At 39.1% G+C, this 25,791-nt stretch overlaps 1 protein-coding gene across 1 annotated transcript; it reads left to right on the top strand.

Annotated features, from left to right (window-relative positions):
• Window positions 1-390: 390 nt before the first annotated feature.
• On the top strand, window positions 391-21,444 carry HTRA3 (HtrA serine peptidase 3). Its single transcript, XM_072334979.1, has 9 exons — window positions 391-1,107; window positions 8,856-8,955; window positions 10,765-10,987; window positions 11,929-12,123; window positions 14,803-14,835; window positions 15,492-15,606; window positions 19,031-19,079; window positions 20,112-20,207; window positions 20,448-21,444. Exons 1-9 carry the CDS (start codon window positions 690-692, stop codon window positions 20,611-20,613), a joined length of 1,395 nt encoding a protein of 464 aa, XP_072191080.1. The 5' UTR covers window positions 391-689; the 3' UTR covers window positions 20,614-21,444.
• The last annotated feature ends 4,347 nt before the right edge of the window (window positions 21,445-25,791 follow it).

Below are 25,791 nucleotides of genomic sequence, written 5' to 3'. Positions count from 1 at the left end.
AATAGATTGGCCAGAGGGGTGGTGGTTGTCCCATCCCTGGAGACACTCAAGGCTGGATGAGGCTCTGAGCGACCTGATTGAACTGTAGCTGTTCCTGTTCATTACAGGGGACAATATGATCATTCAGAGTCTCTTCCAACTCAAGCGATTCTACGTGGGGACACAGAATAGCTTTCTACCCCTCTTTTCCCATAAGTTACAACTTCAGATATACACCTTCACACACGCAAATATATATATATATGTATATATATATCGTTATGTTAGAGCATCCTCTTGCCATACACCTCCAGACGGCTGCAGCAGGGACCTCGGCCCTTCCCCCTGGGCAGCCAGTTCTCCGGGCATCCCCGCCCGAGGGGAACGTGCGGTCCCTCCCTGCCCGGGGTGGGGCCTGGCGGTGGCGGCGCTCCCACGGCCGCTGCTGGAGGCGGCGGCGGCCCCGAGCTCGTCCCACATATACCCTCACCGCTCCGCTCATCCCGGCTTGTCCTCACTGCCTCCTGCGGCCGCTGGGCCATGGCCGGGCCTCTCAGCGCTACCAGCTAGTCCAGCGGCTTCGTATTCCAGCCTCCGCCTTCCCGTCTGCTGCTCTCAGCAAGGACTTCCCCGTCCGTGTGTGCACTACTCGACTTTCCCGTTCCTCACTGCACCGTGACTGCACTTTTCCCCTTCCTTCCTCGCCGAGGATGCGGCTGTCGCTGCTCAGCCCGCTGCTCCTTCTCTGCATCAGCCGCGGCTTCGCCGAGCTCCCGGCAGCCCGAGCCAAGTGCCCGACCCGCTGCGATGTCTCCAAGTGCCCCAGCCCAAGCTGCCCCAGCGGCTACGTCCCCGACCGCTGCAACTGCTGCCTCATCTGCGCCGCGGGAGAGGGGGACTCTTGCGGCCGCAAGGAAGACCCTCCCTGCGGGGACAGCCTCGACTGCCGCTACCCCATGGGCAAGCGCTTCGCTAAGGGGGTCTGCCAGTGCAAGCTCAGCGCCCAGGTGTGCGGCAGCGACGGTCGCACCTACGACAACATCTGCCAGCTAAAGGCTGTGAGCCGCAAGGCGCTGCAGCACGGTCTGCCCGCCGTCGCCCAGGTGCAAAAGGGAGCCTGTGAATCGGGTAGGAGCATGGCGGGGCTTGCAGCGGGGCGAGGGCTTCCTGCAGGGGAGGGAAGAGGTGAGGGTTGGGGTGGTTAGGAGGGCTGGGGGTTCCCCCAGGGCCAGGCAATTCACCCTGTTGCTGGTAATCGCTGTGGTGTGGGTCAGGGGCACGTGAAGGGAATCAGGTTCTCTGTGAACAGCACAGATCCCTCTTGATCCTCTGGTGGAGGTTGTGAAGGTTGCATGGTGGTGGCATGGATGTGGATACTACAGGCACAGCTGTCAGATCAGTGCAGCACTGGCACCCTTCACAGTCATTGTCTAGGCAGCACTAAAAGTTTGCCCTGATACCATTCACATCACGCTTGTTTTAGAGTTATAAAAGTCATTAAGGTTGGAAAGACCACTAAGGTCATGTAGACCAAACATGGACCTATGCCTGTGACCTCTCTTGACCATGTCCCTCATTGTCAAGTCTGCTCTTTTTTTATGAGAACTTTCATGGATGGTGACTCCACCACGTCCCTGGGCAGTCCTTTCCAATACTTCACTCTTCCTGAGAAGTTTTCCTAACATCCAACCTGAACCTCCCATGGTACATCTTAAAGCCAATCAGATCAGATAGTCCTTTGTTTATCAGTAGGATACTATGGCCTCTGCTTGTCCTAGGCTATTGTAATAACCTGTTATAATCTCAGTCTGGAAGGTACAACTTAAAAAGCTTAGTAACCACCTACATTGATTTTTTTATTTTATGTTTTTGTCACTGTTACTAAAATTGGTCACTTCATGGAAGTGTTAACATTTCTAGTTTATCTTCACACACTTCCTTGTATATTATTTTAAGATTGTACTTATACATCTTTTCACATACTGTTCCTGGAAAGAAAAATCGTATGTGTAGCAGGGTTTTAAATAATGTCTTAGTAGCAGGGTTTTAAATCATGTCTTAGTGCATGGCAGGTGGACCACTTAACCATTCTACTTATTTATAGATAGCAAACTTCTTAAAACTTGCTAGGAGAGGTGAAAGGACTGCTGATGGCCTGTAAAACCTTTCTGTGAGTAGGAGACTTTTCCTATATTCACTTTTCAAAGAAAGCAAATTGTGACACAAGGAGGGAGGAGGTCAAACGATATTCCCAAGTTTACTTTCTGAGTATCTTTTCAGAGCCCAGAATTACTCGGATGCTAACCCAGAGCTGTGATGATCAGAGTCTCCAGTATTTTGCAGTTATAAACTCTTGTTTCTTTGTGTTCCCCATAAGCATCCATCAGCTTTAGTGCTCCTAGTAGTTGGTTGGAACTGATCCACTCAACATATTTAGAGTGTTTACCCAAAATGAGTGAACTAGCCTGCATCTAGGGGCTAACATACTGTCAGGGGGTTGGCGTGTATGACATTCTCTTTAAGAAATCCTCCTGAGCCTACTGTTTAATAGGCTTAGGAATTCAGAGCATTGAGGTAGAAGTAATGCTTTTTTTTTCAAACAACTTTGTTAGTACTCACTTTATTTTGGCTTTATGTTTTCTTCTGGTAAACCTCAGCTTAGTTGAAGCATCTGGTTCTCTGTGAAGTTTTAATTTTTTTCTTACTCAATTCTACAGCTGTACAAACTGAAGCTCAGAGAATCTAAGTGTCTTGCCCAAGGTTATATTAAGCTGGTGGCTGAGCCAGGAATAGAACTCAGTTATGGTACTTCTTTTTTTTTTTTTTTTTTTTTTTTTTTTTTTTTTTTTTTAACAACAACATGCAATGCCTGTAATGAAAGGTTTTAGAAGAAAATCAACAGTTTAAAATTACTGTCGAGTGTCTCTATTTTCCCCACTGGTGAAAGAAATCTGGCCTCAGATGACTCAGAGTTTGGAGGCCTAATCTAGTTACAAAGTCAATCCAGTTTTACTTAACTATGCATACATTAAAATGATCATGGGTAATAGTAGCCTTACATAGCATGACTTAGTTCTTTTCAGAATCTGCAGTGGCTCTGAGGGGCAGCTCTAGATACTTCTGCTTCTATCAGAGAATCATAGAATGGCTTGGGTTGGAAGGGACCTCAAGGATCATCCTCAAGGATCAAGTTCCAGCCCCCTGCCACAGGCAGGGCCACCAACCTCCAGATCTGGCACTAGACCACGTTGCCAGGGCCCACATCCAACCTGCTCTTCAACACCTCTAGGAATGGAACATCCACAGCTGCTCTGGGCAGCCTGTACCAGCATCTCACCACTCTCTCTGTGAAGAACTTCCCCCTGACATCCAATCTAAACCTTCCCTCTATGAGCTTAAAACCATTCCCCCCTGTCCTATTACCCTCAACCTTGTAAGAAGTCAGTTTCCTTCCTTTTTATAATCCCATTTTAAATACTAGAAGGCTGAAATGAGGTATTCTTCAGCATATGCCTGTATCCTGAAAACCTATGTTGTTAGCATTATGCATCGAAGCAGACACATAGACTTATCAAAGACACTACTGGGAATGGTATGCAGAACTTCTGGACATATTTAAATTATATGTTACAAATAATTGTGATGGAGTTTTTTTTCCCACCTGTTTAACTCAAGATATGATACTATATGGTAATTTACTGAAACAGCTAGCTCTTTCCTTTCTTTTGTCACTTTATGGCACAAAGTTGTATAAATTAATGTAATGGCATAAATGTTTATGGAAGACAAACTCTGTAGTCAAAGACCTGTTCCTACAGAGCTCTATTTCCCACTGTAACAAATATAATATTTTACAGTGTCACATATCAATCTACTATTAAAATGTCCTCGCCCAAAATATCCATGAGATCACCTGTGATTTATGTCCAATTTATCTCAGATATTTTCTTACACAGAGGGATGTTCATGAGCTCTCAATACTGCATTATCGGTACAGTTAATAATTCTTTGCAATGTTATTTTGCTTATGGATTTTTCGAAGATAGGTCAAACGTCAAAAGATTTGAGTTGCCTTATGAGACAAAATCCAAAAGACTGATTAGAAAACCTTTGAAAAAATAAATTCCAGGAAACAAGTCCCACTGGCTTTAATACCGGTCTTTTACAGGATTCTGCCTTGTATAACTGAAGTTGGTGTTGCACAGTTGGCATGACGTAAAGCCTTACCCTTGTCTTGCAAAGGTTTGGCTGACAGGAGCCTAGAAGTTAAGTTCCTGAAACAAAAAAAAACACAGTTGAAAATACAGTTAACCTAAGGAGTGTAAGTGCAGGTAATTCTGCCAGGGGCGTTTGTAATGTGCAAGTGTGTAACCATAAAGATACAGAGGAGTAACTGACTGAATATGTCATTGCTTGCATTTCTGAGAAATTGCCCAATTAAGAGGTACTGAAGTCTCCTACCAGCACTGCTGTCATCAAAGCTTTGCAACTGACTCCAGCTGTATTTAGGGAAAGGTGTTGGCTGCAAATAAAGTCCAATTAAATTTCTTTACTGATTGTTTTCCTTATGTCTGATATTGTTTTGAGTTCCTGCAGGTGAGGATGAATCTTGTACATTGCTTGCTATGTTTGAGAGTACAGTGATTCATTGCTTTCAAACCCATCAGAAAGGAGATGTTCTCATTGCGTCTCCAAGTGAGAGTCATTTGGGAAGAAGGAATAACAAGCTTCTGAATTCAGTGAGCTGGTTAAGTACCTTTGATGGAAGGCATGTGCTAGTTATTCTGTCTAGTCATTGTGACTGCTGTACTGCACAAGAAAGCAACTTTGGTGTTGGTTTACCAAATTGTTTTCATCTGTTCATGGTAGACATCCACTGTATAAACAAGTTGCCTGAACCATAAAGTGGCATTAAAGCCATCAAGGCTTTATGGTCAGTGCACAGCTATGCAACTTGATCTTAATGCTGAATTCATCAGAAAAGCTGCCCATGAACTTACGTTTCCAGCAGATGTTTCTGTTTTTTAAGTAGAGACTTTATAATCTTTTATTTGTCTTTCATTTATTTCCATGAAAGCACAGTAAGGACAATATTTATCCCCAGAGATCAGATCTGCCAGGTTGCAGTCTTTCCTTAGACATAATAATTTTGCTGAACATACAGATCCTTTCTGAAGTTGGTTTTAGAAGAGGAATGAGAGAACAGTCTCAAAAGAATAAGTCTCCCAGGCTCACAAATTCCTAATGTATTTAAAATCGTGGCTCTCAACACAAAGTATTGTCTTTAAGAAAGCACTGAATGGGATTTGATTCAATTCTACGGTAAGTTGGCAGATACTCAAAAACTTTCAGTCTTCTCAGATCCTAAATGGTTCTAATTTTATTGTCTTCAGAAGGATAATGACAATTTATTTCTGCTTTCTTCCCTAACCCACTCCCCCCCCCCCCCCCCAGTTCTTTTTCAACTCCACAAATTTGTTGTTGTTCCTGATTTACAGCTGTGTTAATGTGATTGGACTGGGTTTATTGCCTCTGCAAGAAAGTAAACATAAAGCTATTAAATGAACTCATATCCTGTAGGTAATGCTGTTATCCAAGACTTTAGCTGAAAATAAGTGACTCCTACCTGACTGTCACTTAGCTTTAGCTGTATAAATCCAGTGTGGTCAGAGCCCATAGAATTGGAACTGGGAGATCAAATTTAACAAAACAGGCTGAGCAATTATAACTCCAGTTTATGCACCTATACCCAAGTGTGGATTTTAAGTGCTCTGTGAGAGGTGCTGGAGTGAGAGCTGAGATTTGCTGAATCTCGTTGATTTGAGGGCATGGATTGGACAAATCTAGTCCTTTTAATAAGAAAAACACAGAAATCATAGGACTTGTCCAGTATAAATTTGATTTTGCTTCAGGTTTGCAGCACTTTTTAATGGTTTGGCTGTTTTATAGATAGTTAATAGGCTTATATTGTTTCTTTTTGCCAAGATAAATCAGATTTGGCTAATGTGAAATGATTTTGAACATGCAGTAACAACATGGAGAATAATGGGTGCTATTGAGAAACCTTTGGAAAAATATGCAACAGATCTCAGAAGGTCAATAGGTCAAAAAAATATGAAACTCAGAGCTTTTACAGTCACAGTCCAGCAGAGGTCTGAGAGTTGCATGGAACTGAATGGCAGCATGAATGTCTGGTGGGAGAGAGGAAAATGAAAAAGGCACATTTAATGTTATGTTTCAGTAGGAGCAGTAGCAGTAGCTGTTATCTACCAGGTAATGCAAATCAAAGGATAGACTGAAGGTGTGACACATCATGGCTTCTTGTCACCCCCAGCTATGGGACTTAAGAGAGGTCAGTTTCTATGTAAGTATATCAAGGTTGTAAGTCAGTTTTTACCAGTATTCAGCCATCAGCAGATTCTAATAAGGACAGCTCATCTCTCATCAGCCCAACAATCTTCAGTTAGACCTTTTCTTACAGAGCTTACGTGTGTATTATTCTTAATCCTCCTTTGTTTTAATTTTCCCCTTCCACTAGGGAAGGCCAATTTGGATTCACCGTCAGGTCTGAGAGTTGCTCTTCTCTGATCCCAGCAGCAAGGCTTAAGATTTGTGTTCAGACCAAGAAATGCTCTAACAATTATATGGGAAGAAGAGAAGCTTTACTTCAGTTTTACAGTTTCATTTCTATTTTATTGCATTTTATTTTCTTTCACTCTTTCAATATTTATGTTAATCTGCTGTCTTATTGTCTTATTCAGATTTTCTTTCTGCTTACCCCAGATCATATGTGGAAAGCCACTGCTACTCATAATGTTTGCCTCGTGATGGGTTAGGAGCAGTGAGAAGCTGAGCTTTTGGCAGGCTTCTTCCTCTGCTTTTGGCCTTGTACAGTGCTGTGACAATTTGGCATGGGTTGGAACAATTCAGCACTCAGCAGATGCAAAGAGATTTAGTTGCCCTTACTCACACAGAGACACACTGATGTACACCAACAGAAAGCCTGCATTCATAGTGCCTTTCCCACACATACTTCAGTTCTAGTACAGTGACTGAAGGTCTGTCCAGCTGTGTTTCGTACATGTACAGTCATTTGTGTTAAGGCACACTTGATGAAAATGCATCCTACCACTGAACACTGCTGTGTATGCAAGTATTTAGAGTCATGTTTGTAGACTTCAAAGGATATACTGCGTAATCAGGCAAGCTTCTCATGAGCTGAAGCTAAGATCAATCTTCAGTGCCCCAGAAAGCAAAATAAATGATAGTGTATTGTGCTTACGTTTGTCTGACTTTAATTCTTGCTTGTATCATCTCTTCTAAGCCAAGTACTGAAAGAAGTATATTCAATTGTTTAGAGTGATTTTTCAGAGTGCATGAGAATGTACATAGAAATAATAGATTGAAACTAGTCCTGCCAAGTTCCATCTGTTTATACCGTATCATATAAATTTAGCTTGCTAAATGTAAGCATGGTTTCTTTCCCCTTGAAAGTAAATTTCATATCCAGTAATGGGGAATACTACTCACAGGTTTTTATGGAGAAATACCTAGTTGTCTTAGCCTGAACTCTTTAATACTTTTTCTTCATAGTGGTGTTGTGTCTGTTCCAAAAGTTGCAAAGCTACTGTCTTTGCTTCATGTCCTTAGATACAGTGGTGAAAATAACCTTTGAACTGAGAATTACACAAAATAGTATGAGACCTACTGTGAGCTCATTCTTCAGCATGAGTTGAACACGGAGCAAATCATGTTGGCACAAAGCATCACTTCTGTATAGTTGGTGTCATTTAGACATTGTAGGAATTAAAGTGTAGACTCAGCCCCTCTTCACCAAATAGAATCTGAACTCCTGGGCTAAATAGCATGCTGCAGCACCAGATTTGGAAAAAGCAAAACATTCTATTGCTGTATCCAATCACAATTTGTCTACTCATGCCCTGGATCCCATAGTTAACACTGATATTTGAATGTAATGATATGTCTCCTAGCATATGTTTAAGATATGTGGTGATGTGTCTCCATGCAGTAGGACTGAAGACAAACATGGCATTCTTCCAGAATACTGTTGTTTGTGGTGTTATGACATTAGAAGTCATGATGCCATTTTCCTCTAAGTTCTCTATTCCACAGAATTATATTCTGTACTTCTAACTGCTCTGCATAATGCTGTTTGACCTACATAGCTTTCTCAGATGAACACTTTATATGGTAAACTATTGCTGTGTTCAACTACTTGTGACAGCTTAAATCTTAAATGTGAGCTTGCCAGGTACAAAGGTTATTGTTTACAAGTTTCTAGTGTATCTACTTCAAAAAATCCAAACTTGTGCTGTAAAAGCAGTTCCCAAATGCTGCAGCTATATTACTGAGCACTTGTTAGACCACATCTTGACAACCCCATCCTATTGGATCTCTCCATACAAGAAAGACTTTGATAAATTGTAGTGAGTTCATCAGAATGTCACCAAGATGTTTGTGGGGATGGAAGCGTATGTGCTGTGAGAGACAGGTAAGGGAACAGGGCTTGTTCAGCCTGGAGAAGAGAGCTTCAGGAGGACCTAACAGCAGCCTTCTGGTATTCATGAGGAAGTTATTGAGAAAGTGAACCCAGGCTCTTCTTAACAGCAAGTAGTGGAAGGATGAGAGACCACAAGTGTGAGTTGAAACATGAATTTCTACAAGAAAGGTTCAGACTGGGTATAAGAAACTTCTATCTCATGGGGGTGAGCAGAGCAGTGGGACAAGTACCCACAGATTTTCCAGTATCTAGTTGAAAGCTGTCTTGGTAGGAGAAACAGATTTTAAATTATCTTATCTGCTTGGTGAAAAGGGTATAGTCTTACTAACATATCCAATTCTTTCTGCTAGTATAGGTCACCTACAGTCCAGCAGTCCGAGATACAAATTCAACTTCATAGCAGATGTGGTGGAGAAAATTGCACCTGCAGTTGTGCACATTGAACTGTTCCTCAGGTAACTCTTTTAATTCTTTCAGTTGTAATTGCATTGTTTTACAAAAGTCTACAAATGTTTTCCTTTCTTCCCAATTAAACAGAACAACATACTGACTTCGAGTTTTTAATGTTCATAGAATACTCTGAAACATTATAGTGAACTCATTTATTTGGAGAAGGAAGATACAAAGATCATTAAACTGAGATATCACCTGAATGCTACAGTTACCAATTTGTGTGTTCTCTTCCAGTTTAGCAGATACATTATTGGTTTTAGAGTGCTCTACATGTAAAAGATGCATCTCATCTTTGGACGTATCTTTGTTCTTAATTAAAATAACTGAAATGTGTTGCATATTTGATTATTTTTATAATTTCAGAATTTAAAAAAAAAAAAACAAGGCCAAAAGCGAGCTGAGAGAAAATATCACCTTTTTGGTTGTTCCAGTTTCAATGAGATCTAATGTCAGTTGATTTTATTTTGTCAGGGAGAACACGAAGAGGTAGCATGTTGACTGTCTAAGCTATCAAAATGCATAAACAATTTCTGATAGAGAAAACATGTGCTAAATTTGCTGTCCAAGACATACAGCATAACTGAAGCTGAGTAGAAAGTTTTAACATTGAATATTCAAACCTATCAGCTGTCAAAGCAAGTTACCACAAACATTATAGATATTCCATTACTTGTATGTCCTTCTACACAGGATGTTCTAATTTTTTGCATAAGCCAAAGCACTTGTTGGAGAATTCTTACAGGTTGTCTTATTATGTGAAATTAAAATAATCAGTTTTTCTGAGACCTGGGCTTTGTGTACCTAGCGATTGGTATTTTGAAAGAACGTTACAAATGAATGTTTTTAAGATCTTTGCATTCTATATGAAGGCTTTTTGTTGGTATTTTTTTTTCTTTGTAAGAAAATGTTTGTCCAGCAGCCTGGGTGCTAACTGTTATACTGCCTTCTGCCTGGGATTGACTCCAGTTCTTTACTGCTGAATAACCCAGAACTTTCAAACAATTTCCTAATAAGGATCACATCTTAAAAGAAGGAAGAATTTGTGGACCTTTTCTCATCTTCTGCATCACTTTCTGTTCCTCTAACAAATCTAAGGTCATTAAGCAATTGTAATTGTTCACAGAGAGAAGTCACAGTATTCTAAACAGTTTATAAAGTCCTACCTGTCTGTAGTGCAGGGAGCATCATTCCCTACCAAAACTACCCATTGTTAGTGTTTTTCATTTCTTTTGTCTTTTACATTCCCAATCCTTTCAGTCCCCAGACACCTTTTTCTGACAGTCTGCCCTTGTGCTTCATGATTCCCTGAGACATCCCCTCTTTGATTGCTCCTCTGCCTGGCTACAAGGTTTCTTCTTTGTTCTTCATCAGCTTTAGAACCATTAGAGGTTCAGTCCATTTATCAGCTTTACAATTTTGTCATCCTTTTTTTTTTTTTTTTTTTTTTTTTTTTTTTCCTCACATGGAAGAAACAGCTTTTGAGTCAGATGGGTTCCTCTTCCTTCCATTTTTGTCATTGAGCTGTTCTGCAGGAAACCAATAAAGAAATCAAAGGAAAAGGACAAAGCTTTCAAAATACATAAATAAATAAAATAAAACCCAATTCCTAACTCCCTGACTAAAATCAGCGTGCAGTTTTCAGAAAGAGATGATTTATTATTATTATTATTATTATTATTTTGGTGAAGATTTCAGTGTTGGTCATCAAATGCTTTGTTACTGGCTGAAAGATGGTAAATGATCTCTGATGTAATCTTCTTTAAGTTATGAGTTATTCCCTTATGAGTTACAGTTACTTGCTTCTTCTTTAGGCACCCTCTGTTTGGTCGAAATGTCCCACTTTCCAGTGGATCTGGGTTTATTATGTCTGATTCTGGTTTAATTGTGACCAATGCACATGTGGTGTCAAGTACCAATGCTATATCTGGGAGACAACAGTTGAAAGTGCAGCTACAGAATGGAGATACGTATGAAGCAACCATCAGAGACATTGACAAGAAATCTGACATTGCAACAATAAAGATCCACCCTAAGGTGAGTGCTATAAAGAACTGAATTACTTAACTTGGTAACCTTGTCTAAGTTTCATTGAGTACAGACATACTGGCTTAGGGATTCCTTGGAAATGTGCCTGGAGATAACAATGTACTGAACAAACTGTTTCTATAGGCCTGGAATTTTTGTCGTATCTTAGAACTGAATAACTTTGTCTTCTCTGCTATGGAAAGAAGAGGGCAGGGACTTTAGCAGGGCATGTTGTGATAGGATAAGGGGAAATGGTTTCAAATAAAAGGGGGAGGTCTAGATGGGATATGAGTAAAAAGTTTTTACAGTAAGAATAGTGAAGCCCTGGTGCAGGTTTGCCAGGCAGGTGATGGATGCTCCATCCCTGGAGATGTTCAAAGTGAGTTTGGACTGAGCTCTGAGCAGTCTGATCTAGCTGTAGGTGTTCATTGCAGGGTAGCTGGATTAGATGACCTTTAAGGGTCCCTTCTAGTTCAGATGATTCAATGAGCTGTTATAAAAGAGAAGCATCTCAGCTAACTCATGGCCAGGTTTGGCTGCCTTTACCTGAAGACACAGGCCATTCTGCTTACTAATTGTAGTTTAGTGTTCAGTACATTTACTGGCAGAAAATGTAGGAGAAGTGGCAGGCTTGTATGTTACTTCAAGGAGGAGGAGGGAAGAACCTGCTGGAAAATAGGGAAATCTTATTCAGAATCTTGCTTGCATTTTCTGGACGAAATTGGAAGGTAATGCCAATAACAATTTGTTTCTGAAGATAGTTTAAGGCAGTAATCTCCTTCAGTATACTAATGTTATCAGGCATGATTCTGGGATCATATTCTAGGGAGATGCATTAATATAATGGGAAGTATATGTTCCTAACTTCCAACCAGTTTTTTAAAATCTTTCTAGGCAAGTTATTTTCAATATAAACTAATGATTGCTTTTTTTCTTCTGTTTTATTTAAGAAAAAATTACCCGTATTGTTACTGGGGCACTCTGCTGATCTAAGACCAGGAGAATTTGTGGTGGCAATTGGAAGCCCGTTTGCCCTGCAGAACACTGTGACAACAGGTATTGTCAGCACTGCTCAGCGAGATGGCAAAGAACTTGGCTTGCGGGACTCAGATATGGATTACATTCAGACAGATGCTATTATCAATGTAAGTACTAGGTATGCGAGAAGCTGAGCTTCACAGTCCTGGGACCTTGAAATACCCACATATTCAGCAGAGAGATGAATCCACCAAATAAAAGCTGCTTTGTTTGAAGTCAGTGATAGGCTCTTAATTTTGTAGAAGACTATACAGTGCCTGTCAGTTTTGTTCAGGCACTAATGTTGTGAAAGGGATGTTAAATAAAATGGACCTCTATGAGCTTGTTGTCTGCAATGATGTTATGTGTGACAGACCCCTCTCATTCTGTAAATCTTGTGCAGTAAGATGTGATTATATAGACCAGCAGTAAATCAACATATTTTTCTCCATGCTTGTTCATCCTGTCTGGTCCAGCTAGCTATAGGATAGAGCAAAAGTTTCTTTTATCTCCATCCACTAGAACCAGATGGAGCAATCAAGTTCATAGCATCTGCTTGAATTTAATGTCAGGACAGCTAGGTAAGATCTTAAGGAGAGCTTTTTGTTGTTCTTGTGTTTTTAAGGAGATAGGGGGGCTGTTGTTTTTAGTTTCCCTTTGTGTGTCACACATTTCATATGAGAATCTAGATTTAAAATTATATAAAATTTGAAATTCTGTATAGACTTAAACATCCCTTTAGCACTGCATGTTGTATAGAAACACATGAAAACAGTATCCTTCAGAGCAGCCAGAAGATACTGAAAGTGCTCCAGTGAAATCCTTGGATATAACTTGTATATACAACTTGTGTGTATAACTTGTAGTAAGTCTAAAAAGAGTACTGCGTGTGTATCTGAGGTAGAAAATGGCATGAAATTTTACATCTTAAATCTGTTAGACTCTAAAGAAAAATGTATTCAGCATTTGTTTGCTGGAACTCAATACCAGTTTTCACATAAAAACTCATAATGCTTAGCATTTCACACATGCAAAGCTCTTGGCACATGCTTATCCTCACAGAGCTGTTGAGAGAAATATTGATCAAGAAAAACCAACAAACAAGAGTAAATACATTTTTGTGCTAAGATATGACATAAAAATGTGCTTTTCAAGAAGTTCCAATGACAATACAGAAGCTGAAGCTCCAAAGACATTGATTTGGAATTCGTTTTTTAATATGTAAAAAAAAAATTGTAAAAGTCAAGATAAATGTGTTACTTGGAAACATACTCTGAATTGGTTGCAGAGAAGAAATTAGAAAATGGGATTCTTGACTTCACGCCTGTGCACATTCCTCAAGTTCCAACTGTTTTCTTGCATATTCTTAGGCATTCACTGCCCTCACAAGCTAGTGAGCAAGTTTAAGTTAGCAGAGTGTATTGGATGATAGTAGGGCAAATGGAATATTGATGGTAAAGGAGGTAAGGAAAATGACAACACATATGAGTTGCTTTGTCACATGAAACCACAAAATATGGATACAGTCACTGGCATAGGGATGCTGTGTACTTAGCTAATGTGCTAGTTTTCTCCTGAGAATGGGAGGAGTTTGTGTGCTGGTCTACTCAGAGCATTCCTGTGGCTCAGCCAAGACTTTCCTGTAGGAATGTGCGTACAGCTGCCTTCTGAGAAATGCTAGGACAGCAGGAACGTGGAGCAGGAGAAAGCACAGCCATAAGATCCTAAGTGGAGCTGTATTGCTTATACCAAAGTTCCTTCCATAAGTAGATCCTTTAAATTGAGGAAAAGTGAAGGAGAGATGGTAGCTGAGGAAGACAGAAAAGCCAATTTCAATTCCTTTGTATGTAAAACATAAAAATGGAGTGTGTGGCTTCTGATCGCTGGAAAGATACAATATAAGAAACCAATCTCTATTTAAACAAACTCCATAGATGTTTTTAGAACTTTAATGTCTGTTTTTTTCTTAAGAGAATCTGTAAGTTTTGCCCAGTACTATCAAAGTGTAAACAGTTTATATGGCTCATGTTGCTATCATGCATCACTTAGCTTTGGTTTATTTTGAGTGGTAAGTTGCTGCTTTTGGCTGTTCAGTAGATCTACTTGAAAACTCTGGCCTCGCTCAAAAACAAACTTGTTGAGCCAACATGAAGATGAACAAGGAATTTCTCAACCTCCCACTTCCTGTAGTCCTGTTCAACGTTCCTTTTGAAAGCCATTAAATATTAGGTAATTTCAGACTGCTCAGAGCTGCAATTTGCTCTCCCTAGAGGCATATGCACCTCGTTGTTTACTAAATCAGACCTTACGTAGTACCTACCTCATAGCAATGCTGCGATTAAACAAAGCACTGTGTTCTTTTCCAGCAGAGAATAAGAGAGTTACAGTGTTACAAACCAAAGTGATTAATAGAACTGTTTCAAATCTGTGCATATGTTGAATGCAACTTAGTGAAATATAACTTCAAAACTTTTTAAAACCTCATTCTAACAGTATTTAGCAGAGTTGAAACACTTGTAACTACTTAGGGGTTCTTGTTAATTTTAAGGCAGAACTATTTTGAGTGTTAAGCTGTGGCTCGTAATTTAAGGCCTGCTACTGAAAAGAGAAATCTAATCATAAGAGGTTTAAACAAATATGGTAGGACCTACTTGTAATCTTCTGTCATCAGAACTGTGTCTTTCAGTGCTGCATAAGAAATGCCTTGCTCTCTTTCATTTGCTTACAAATAAAATACTGCTTCAAGTACAATTTTCATTTCCTGTAGTAAAGTACCAATTTATTGTTTCCTTATGTCATTTTTACAGTATGGCAACTCTGGAGGACCTCTAGTTAATCTGGTAAGTTGAGATGACTTGTGTTTTTTGTTGTGTGGTGTGTTTTATTAAGAGCTAGCTTGAAATAAGTGGGAGAATTTTTCTTTGATAAGGTTCATAGATTATATCAGCTTCTAGTCATTCACGCTGGCGATGGACAGATAACCTGAGGCTAATAGAAACAATGCAAATTAGGTATTAGTTCATATGTCTTTGAGAAATGTTGCATTATAGGGTACAGGAAACTTTATACAGCAATTAGAAAAATATGTTCTGGTAGAAGCTGCATTCTTTCATACTCTGAAACCTGGGATGCAGGGCTAAGATGAGATCTGGGCAATCTATGTAACTGATTTTAAAACCAGCCCTGGTTTTGCAGTTTGAATTCTGGCTGTAGTGATAGATGTGACTCCACCACCTGCTTGGCGGAGGGAACGTCTTGCTGAGTGGTTGGATGGACCTTGGATGAACAAACTGTGCTGTAATCTCTCTGATCAACTCTGTTAAATGTGAGAAGGATTGTGAATCAGAGCCCAGATCCTCCCTAAGAAGTAATGTTTAATTCTTGAGTGATTACAGCGCTCAAGAATTACTTACGCCAGTTTTTAAAATGAAATGCTAGGAAGTGAGCTGAATCTTGCCACTTAGGAGTGTATTAATTGAGTACTGTTTCCCAACAGGATGGTGAAGTGATTGGAATTAATACCTTGAAGGTTACAGCTGGAATTTCCTTTGCAATTCCATCAGACCGCATTACTCAGTTCCTCACAGAGTCACTTGACAAACAAAATAAAGGTAAAGTCTGCAAGAAAAAGTGATGCTGTCATCTGCCAATTGTTACCTTAACCTGTCAATGAAATGAAGAAAGGCACAGGTCTGGGATTCTACTACTGAAAAGAACTCAGTATTGCTTTAGTAATACTCTAATTAGTATAGAATGCCTTGGACATGAAAACAGAAGAGCTGCCTATGCAGCTCTTAAAAGTGAAAGATTTATCTTGTGATTTGCACGTACTACCTGTTTTTCCAAAGTTCTCATTACTGTATAATCAAAGGTGAAGGTTTCACACTTTCTCTTAACATTAGTGACTTCACTGCTTGACGTGCTCTTTGCATAGGCAATTTATTTATTTATTTTAACTCACCAAAGTACTTTGAACAGAAGATTCATCATTTAGAGCTCTTGATGCACAGAGGAATAGGACTTCTAGCAGATATTTTCATAATATCTGAAATTAATTTTACATTTTTTTTAGGCCTCCAGCAGTAGTTTTCATTTTTGTTGTACAGGCCTTATTTCTTGTCATAAGGAATTTATGTAAGCAAAATTTTTTGGGATGCTTTTATCATATTTTATTTTGCTTCAACTGCATTTCAGTAGTTTCAGTGGGATCCACCCTTATGGTACCATTAGGTCATAGAAATAAGTTTAGTGGTTTTACCATTTTGCTCTAAATATCACATTGCCTGAAGATGATAAAATTCTAAAATCTCTTTCCAGATTAACTCTAGCATATAGGAGATGCTCAGGATATTATTAAATAAATATGACCTTTAGTCCTTTAAATCTCAGCTGATCCGATAACTGCCAATTTTATATACGTGTACATTCTTGAAATCCCATACATGTAAGAACTGCAAGTATGATTTAACTAAGTATAAGACAGGGAAGGGGAAACATTAGGAGAGAATGGCACTTGAATAAATTATGTGCATTGATAATTATTGTCTAAACATTCTGTATTTCCTAAGTATGTGTGATGCATAATATTTTCTAATGTATTTTTGACCAGCAGTTTACTACATTATGTATACTTACTGCTTGAAAGGTCTGAAATTCTTAGCTAATTTTGAATTTAAGTAATAACATCAAGCTCTTTTTATAGCGAGGAATTCCTAAATCAGAACTTGAAATTAAGTGTCTCCATTTATATCTTGATTTTTATTTTATTTTATTTTATTTATTTATTTATTTTTAACCACTGTCTTTTGCTGGTAATGGACAAGAATCTCTCACTTTTAGTCTTATCTCTGTTAACTATTCCTTTAGTTAGTTTAGACATGAACAGAACAATAAAACCAGAAAGTGTTTAACATAAATTCTATAGGATAGAAGATAGCAAGTTATTAATTTGATAAAATATTAAAAGAGTAAAGACACCCAATGTGTCCTCCATAAGGCCTCTTGTGTTAAAATAGTACTGCTCGTTCAGTCTCTGCTGGAACTTCCAAAAAAGTGGTCAGTTTTAATCCCTCCACTTATTGTTGATGAAAACTTCGTATAACATATTTGACATGAGTTAAATTAAATGGAAGGAAATTTTCTTTACTAAATGTTTCTTACCTGAAGCTTTCTGATGTTCAAAATGATGTGGACCAGGGAGGGTAGGAATCAAGATTCTGCAGTCAAAATAACCCATAGCTCACAGCTAATAGTTTCACTTAATACCATAGTCTGTACTAAGTGAACCACTTAATAGTGTTTAAGTTCACTGGTTAAGTATGAACCACTATTTGAAGTGTGTCAAATTTGTTGAAGAGAGAGGGCTGAAGGTCGTTTTGAATAAACAAAGGTATAATAAGATTAAACTGCTAAAAGATGAAGGTGAAATTACATCCTTATTTATCAGTGAGCATGTAGTTATCAGATTACTTGCTCCAAGGCCTTATTTTTTTGCTTATATTGTTAGCCACTGGGGAAATAATTCCCTTTTAGATCAGCATTATTAACACAGTGTTTCTACACCGTTGTCCAGTCTTTCCCTTGTTGTTTTGTTTCTTCCAGATCAGTTTCTCTTGTCCCTTTTCTTATTTTCATTTTTTTCCATGTAAACATTTTGATCTCAGCACCCCAGAGAATTCATACTTCAATATCCCACAGATGATGACCAGCAGCAAACTGTGTAATACAGACAGTAAACTGCTTGCAGAGTGTTTATCTGTGTGGTTGACTGTGGTCTCAGGGAGACAACTTCATCAATTAACTGCTTAACATCACAGAAAGGGGGAATTGTTTTTTATGTATCAGAGTTACCATGTTTTGCTTTTTAAAATAAAAGTGAAAACTTGTACTTGAGTGTTTGCATTTACCATGTAGATTTGGAAAGAATTATGGGTGTTCATGGCCATGACCAATGCTTTTGAGACTACGTTTTCAAGTAATTGGGCTACTGGCACTCTAATTGCTGATTTTGATCACAGTAATTTTACTAATACAAGAAAATACAAGAGAGCCAAAAGTTTTCAGGGAAAAGCAGAGATGAGTTACAGACATAAGACTGTCCTGTGTAGAAAATACAACTTTTTAGTACTTAGCATTTTTGGTGACCCTAATGGGAGTACTGGACACTCTTAAGATTTAGGCCTAATTCTTTTACTAGGGACTATTTTTTCTTGGAAAGAACAAAAGTTAGAGGGAACTATACATCTCCTTAACAATATTTTTCCTCACACGAGAACACAGAGAAACTCAAAGAAATTGTGGGATAGTTAAGCTGGAACAAGTAAGGGGAAATTTTGTTTCATACCGGATATAACTAACTACTGAAGCACTCCAGGAAAGTCATCAAACTGCATTTGTTCATTAAACAGCTGCATAGTATCATGACTACTAAAAGCTAACTTCAGAAATGTGGCTCTCCTCCTGATGGAGTGAATCTCTACCATTTAAATTTCTGTAAAGTCCTGAGTAAGGCCTGTCCATTTGGGCTTTTTAAAATTGTTTTTCATTCACTGAAACATAACTTGGTGTGAGCCTTTCCTTTTTTTCTTTATAAGACTGTCTTCTCTGAAAGTTGGGAATTTTCATTTTTTTTAATCCTGTTTCTACAGTTATAATGAGAACACTGTATGATTACGCTTTCTTGACCTGTTTCAGAAGAACTGGCAATTGGTTATGAGATCTTCCATTTACTGAAGTCATGTGATAATAACTCAATAAATATTTCCTGAACTTGCTGAGGGAAAAGTCTTACATAGAATAAATGAGCTTCTCTCTTACTCTCATTGGCAGGGAGGAAGATTGTCATTCCATACACCAAGGTTAAACAAAATAAATGACCTCAGTGTAGATTTGCATGATTTGTGATTAGTTGTTTGTTTGCTTGTTTTTTTTTACTATGATACTTCCTGTTTCAATAGGTAGTTATTTGGGTCAACAAAGTAGCTATTTTGTCCACGTTTGCCTGAATTTCTCAAATGCCTGTTGTGTTCTTTTCAGATAGCAAAAAGCGTTTCATTGGTATCCGGATGCTGACAATAACACCTGCGTAAGTATCTTAGATAGGTGATCTGTATGATTGTGCATAATGTGTGAAATTTGGAGGGAACTGGAAAGGGCCTGGGTAATTCTTTAGGTTCTTGACAAACATGTCTGGAGTGACAGCAGGTTTTAGGTGTTGTTTAAACAGGCTGCTGCATTCATGTGACTCTTGAGGATTTGATAGTAATTTTATCAGTGTCAATAGTGCCCATATGATGTGAGATTTCTTGTCTAATGACTAACTGGAAGGAAAGTAGTTGCTAAAGTTCAAACCTTTTTGCTTCCATACTAACAAACTCTGAATATGAACACCTTCCTCCATTTCTATATATTTTTTTCTTATTGCTTCATATCTTGCTGCTACCTGGATGTATGCTGGAATTACAGATGAGGATTCTAACACTTGTGTTCATTCCCAGCAGTAGGCATACTTCCAAAGTGGCAGTAGACTACAAAATTAAACAAGACAATTTCCAGCTGGTGTTGTAGTGAAGCCTTCTTTATTTATTGAGTTCAGTCCTCCCTAAAGGGTCAGATCCTCAGCTGGAATAAATCAGTGGAAGGGTATTACGTCCCTGGATCACCACCAACAAAGAGGAGTTCTGAATGGTTCTCTGTGTAACTGTATTATGAACACAATGCAAGATTTCACTAGTTTTGTGGTGTCCAATGAAGCAGCGCAAGATCTCCAGGCCTATATTTTCAGGAAAAGACTATTTTTTTTCCACTGTGTTTGTTTTAGTTTTTTAATTGTATTAGCTTCCTCTATAAAAAAAATAAAGTGAAGTGAAACGGTATTCAGACATTTCAGCTTTCTTTCCATTTGAGAGTCCCCATCTTTTAATGATTAAATCTCTCTCAAAGAGGGCCTTAGCCTACACTGTACACAGACCTGAAATATTTTTTTTTCTTTTTTCTTTTTTCTTTTTTTTTTTTTTACCACAAAAATTTAAGAATAAATATAATAGGGAATAAATATGAATTTCTGAGTGCTACTACTTTTGTAGTGAAATGAAATGCTTTATATTTCTTCTTCTAGATTGGTGGAAGAATTGAAACACAATAATGCTGATTTTCCTGATGTCAGGAGTGGAATTTATGTACATGAAGTTGTTCCAAATTCACCTTCTCATAGGTGTGTAGAGCACTTTATTTTCTATGATTCTTTGTAAATAAATCTCCAAATGGATACTAGTGCGTAGTATTCTTGTTCATATCCAAGTATGTTTTATAGCAGTCATGATTTGTGTTTAAACAACTTAAAATTGTGCCTTTGGGTTATCCCCAAAGTTGCCAAGAGTTATCACAACTGTCAAAGAGGTGGTAAATAGACTTGGTACATTTTCTTTATTGTCTGTTTCTTCCTTCTTTGCAGAGGAGGTATTCAAGATGGAGATATCATCGTTAAAGTCAATGGGCGTCCTTTGATGACTTCCAGTGACCTTCAGGAGGCTGTGATGAATGAATCACCTCTACTACTTGAAGTTCGAAGAGGAAATGATGACTTACTATTTAACATTGAGCCTGAAATTGTCATGTAAATAGAACTGAGGAAACCCCCACCATAATTAAACACACTTACTCTGGAACACTAGATACCTCCTTTACAGCTTACAGTAATTATACTTTGTGTTGACTAATGACAAGGTGGACTAACTTAATTGCCTGAGCCATTTCTGTACATAGTAGCTAGAGTAAATTCAGTTATACCATGTATTGCAAAATTAACTTTCAAAGCAAATTAAGACTGGTGTTCTGGGGAGAGGGAAGAGAGCATGGTTTGGGTAGCTGAAGGAAATGAGTTCCATTTCCAGTTTAAGCATACTTCAGAGCAGGTTTAGTTCTTGTCATTTGGAAAGACCAAAATACAACTGGAGTTGAGGAAATATGCTGACAGAGGAAAATAGTCATAAATTAGTCATGCAGAATCATGCTATTGTAAGTGAGCTTTTTATATATATATGTAAAAAACTTTTTCAATGTGAAACTAATATTGGCAAGGCTTGTGTTTGTTCTTAGTGCTTGTGTGCTACATACCAATGCAGGCAGACTAAATCTGTAAATATCGAAAGGAACAAAAATGGTATCAGGCTATAGAGTGTTACACCTAGGTCATGCAATTTTGGAATATAGTAAATGATTCTTATAGAATTAATGCCTTATTATATATAAATCAAAACAATGTGCTGAACAAAGTTAAGTTTGAGAAAGTGCACAGTTGTTTGTTTGGTTTTCTTTTTTATACAAATTAGTTTTGCATTTTACTGGTAAGCTTTGCTGTAAAATTGTTATACCACTTTTGGCTTGTACTGTATAAGTTTCTACTGTAAGGAGATTAAAGTTTACACAAATAAAATGTTGGTGTAAAGCTCTTTCTTTTTTAAAAAGTGCTTTCTACCCTCCCTTGCATGTCAAACTGGAGTAGACTTTTCCAGGAGAGAATTTTCTTGCTGGAAATTAGCCCCCGATGCTATAAGACTCCTATACAGGTATGTGGAATACTTAATCTGCCCTTATTTAGGCAGTGTTTAGAAATGTTTTGCACACAAGTCATTTTTTTACACTGTTTTTTTCATATTCACGAATTGAGCTCCGATATTGTTTAGTGACTATCTAGCTGGGATTGTGTTATACTCTATTCTGCCTGCATGTGAAAAGAAGCAGAAAGGAAGAGCTATTAGCCTTGTTTTACAGCTACAACTTATGAGTCTTGTATAGTAAACCTAGTACAGAAAATGCTAAGGGCTAAATCTGGATCTCCCGAATACCCTAAAACACAGAGTGATCTTCTTTCTTTGTTAGTGAATATTGTTAACATTAACTGTGTCTACTAAATTTGATAGTTGTGTCTTTAACAGATTTTTGCATCAAAGTGAAATTCTTGGGGCAAATAGAACCTTCTCTTTAAGTCACCATCAAATCTAGACATTGAGGTTGTGCTGACTTGTGTGAAGAGCAGCCTTGTTACTTGCGGGTTATCTGTGACTGTAGATGCATAGCTAAAAGACAGATGGGTTATATTCATCCTAAAAATGAATGCTTTTCCTTTACCTCACAACATTTCCTATGCCCTTAATAGAGGCATGATATCCATGTCAGTAAAACATGAGATGTTTTCACCCCATGAGCAAAAGTGATGTAGCCATATCTGTTAAGTATTTCCTTTCCAAAAGAGTTAAGCCCTTTCCATTGCATTGCAATGTTTGCATCCAAGTTTGCAAAAAACATAATTATGTTCTGGACTTAGGATAACTGTGAGATGCAGAAGGATGCTGTCATGACTAACTTCAAGCCTATATGTAAGTGGGTACCATGCTAGGATTACCATTTTGCAGCTTGTGAAGTACACCAGGCTGCCTGTATCCATCGATTAACAAGTTAGTTAAAGTATGTTACTAATTTTTCGGTGTTAACTGGCATCAGTAGTGCTGACTTTGTCTTCTGACAAAGCAACAGAACCACAGAATCACAGAATGACCCGGGTTGGAAGGGACCTCAAGGATCATGAAGCCCCCCCCTGCCTGGCAGGGCCACCAATCTTCCAAGTTTACTAGATCAGGTTGCCCAGGGCCCCATCCAACCTGACCTTGAACACCTCCAGGGACAGGGCATCCACAAGCTGCTTGGGCAGCCTATTCCAGGACCTCACCACTCTTCTAGTAAAGAACTTCCCCATAACATCCAACCTAAATCTTCCCTCTTTCAACTTAAAAACATTTCTTCTTGTCCTACTATCATCAACCCTTTCAAAGAGTTTACTTCCCTCCTGATAATACCTTCAGGTACTGAAAGGCTGCAATGAGGTCACCCCACAGCCTTTTTTTCTCCAGGCTGAACAAGCCCAGCTTCCTCAGCCTGTCTTCATAGGAGAGGCATTCCTACAGCTCACTGTCTTTCTTGTACTGAGGGCTCCATACCTGGTCACAGTACTCCAGATGGGGCCTCACAAGAGCAGAATAGAGAGGGACAGTCACCTCACTATCCCTGCTGGCCACCCCTCTCCTGATGGAGCCCATGATACCATTTGCTTTCAGTGCTGCAAGAGCACACTGCTGGCTCATGTTAAGTTTCTCATCCATCAGATCCCCCAGGTCCTTCTCTGCTGAGCTGAAGCAATACCCTGCGTATATATATGTGTATATATATATATATATATATATATATATATATACACCTTGGCCTTTTGGAAGTGACTGCAGAATGGAGAAAGGTTGTTTCCTTACTCATCGAAAACTTGTGTCCCACCAACACTTCCTTTTTTCTAAGTTCTCTCTGACAGTCTTGGCGCACACACATCTAGTGGTCTCTACTGCCTTTGCATCAAAGATTTCACTCCAACGGAACAAGGATCAACAGCAATTTCCTTTGGATGAAATAGTGTCTATGTCATTTAACCATTAGGATAGGAGAGTAAATTATAAGTACCCCTTGCCTCCTCATGCTGGTCAGAGCTGCAATGTTTACTGGGCTTGTTCAGCCTGGAGAAAAGGCGGCTGTGGGGTGACCTCATTGCAGCCTTTCAGTACCTGAAGGGAACCTATAATCAGGAGGGGATTAAACTCTTTGAAAGGCCAATAATATTAGGACAAAGGGAAATGGTTTTAAGTTGAAAGAGGGAAGATTTAGGTTGGATGTTAGGGGGAAGATCTTTACTAGGAGAGTGGTGAGGTCCTGGAACAGGCTGCCCAGGCAGGTTGTGGATGCCCTGTCCCTGGAGGTGTTCAAGGCCCTGGGCAACCTGATCTAGTAAATGTGGAAGTTTGATGGCCCTGCCAGGCAGGGGGGTTGGAGCTTCATGATCCTTGAGGTCCCTTCCAACCCGGGTCATTCTGTGATTCTGTGGTTCTGTTGCTTTGTCAGAAGACAAAGTCAGCACTACTGATGCCAGTTAACATTAGGTCCATGAGACAAGCTTGTTATCTGTTTCTTAGCTAAGATCTCTAGAGCATAAAATGGCAGTTTGTGTCTCTAGAAAAAGAAATGTTCAGGCAGATGTAATTACTGTCTGTCACTTATTAAAAAAAAAAAAAAAAAAAAAGGCAACTAAAATATTATTTCAGTTTTTCAAAGAAACAGGCAGATGCAGCTTTTCAGCTTTTTCAAGTTGAGTTTCAGTCGAGAAGTTGAACATTTTTGGTGTATCATCTGTCCAAAAACCCTTTATTATTAGGAACAATTTCTAAAACTACTACATTATTTCTGCAAGGCAGAGACAGCAAAACTGTAGAATAACAGAATCATTAAGGTTGGAAAAGACCTCTAAGATCATTTAGTCTAACTGTCCTCCTCCTGCCAATATTGCCCAGTAAATATTGTCCCTAACATAAGGAAGACATCAGTGATAATGTTCCAAAGGATGTGAGCACTTCAGGAGCTTTCCATTCTACAGGGGAGCTGCACAGCACTGGAGCAGGCTAACTGCTGCCTCCGAGCTCCCTTTCACCCTTTGTACCAACTGTCGTTGCTGTGGGGCTGGGAAAGTGAAAGACAGCTTCTCACGTTTTATGTGTGTTAGATGACAGGAGTGGGATGAAACCATGCAAACACATAAAACGGCATGGAGGCAGTTGGGAAGACAAATTATGGATAAAACAGAAAACAAGAGGGGAAAACAGCACAGAATATCAAGAATATCTCCCTCAGGAGACAGATCTTTTAAAGAAAAGATATATTTTATGTAATTACATAAGCATGACATTTGGCTGAGACTGCTGTTCAGCTGCCTGAACTAGGCATTTGAAGACCCCTCTCCTCTGCTTGTTGTTCTGCATCTGTTCTGCACAACCACATACCCAGCCAGCAGTCTCTCCTTTCTGTGAGTCTGTTTTGACTGATCCTACACCAGCTCTCCTCTGCAAAGCTCTTCTGCACAGCTTCTTCCACCACAGCTGCTCTACACTTCTGCATTTTGCTCTTCTCTGCAGCTGCTCTGTTTGTTCTCCAGTGGTTTTGCACCAGCTATTCTGCACCACCATACGTATCTCAGACAGCAGTCACCCACTCTTTTAATTTTGTTTTGACTGCTTGTTTCTTTCTCAGTGCTTTCTTGGTTTGAAAGCCGGAAGAGAGAGAGTTTTTTCTTCCCAAGATCTGAAGTCTGGAGTGCTTTGCTGAGCATTTCAAGTCCATAATCCGAGGGCAGTAGGTTGATGAAAAAATTATTTAACATGATGTCATTGCTGGATATAGAAGGTGATGCTGCCTCAGTTTAGACACCACTACCCTGGAACTGGCTTTCAAAGATGCAAGATCAAGAGCTTATCCCAAAGGCTGTATACATGGATAGTCTGGGTATGCTTTCTGTACCCACACCTCAGACTACAGTCTCTGGATTGCTTTGAAGTAGGAAGAAGAGCTAAAAAAGGGAAAGGAATGGTGGTGTAGAACGTTTACTTTATTTTATCGCCTTTATTTACCTGGTTTTCTGTAATCTTTATTTATCTGAAGGAGTCTGGAGAAAACATCCAGGTCTGTGTTTGTTCCCATTCCTCTTCCCACAGTAAAAGATTATTTTTGAAACTTTGGTGTTCTACAAATAGTAGTGTCTTCTCCAGACCTTCTCAGTGCTTGAGGCAGCAGATGCAGCTAGGTGGGTTTTTATTGTAGAGAACCATACAGGTCATTCTATGGGGTGTTTCCCTAGGCAGAAGAAGAGCAAGTAGACAGTTGCTTAGAAGATATTACTGGCTGGCTCAGTTCTCTATCTGTTGGCAAACAAG

Source organism: Excalfactoria chinensis, chromosome 4 (assembly GCF_039878825.1).
Source record: "Excalfactoria chinensis isolate bCotChi1 chromosome 4, bCotChi1.hap2, whole genome shotgun sequence".
Taxonomy (NCBI): Eukaryota; Metazoa; Chordata; class Aves; order Galliformes; family Phasianidae; genus Excalfactoria; species Excalfactoria chinensis.
Note: the sequence above shows the minus strand (reverse complement) of the source record. Positions and strands in the feature narration are given on the sequence as shown.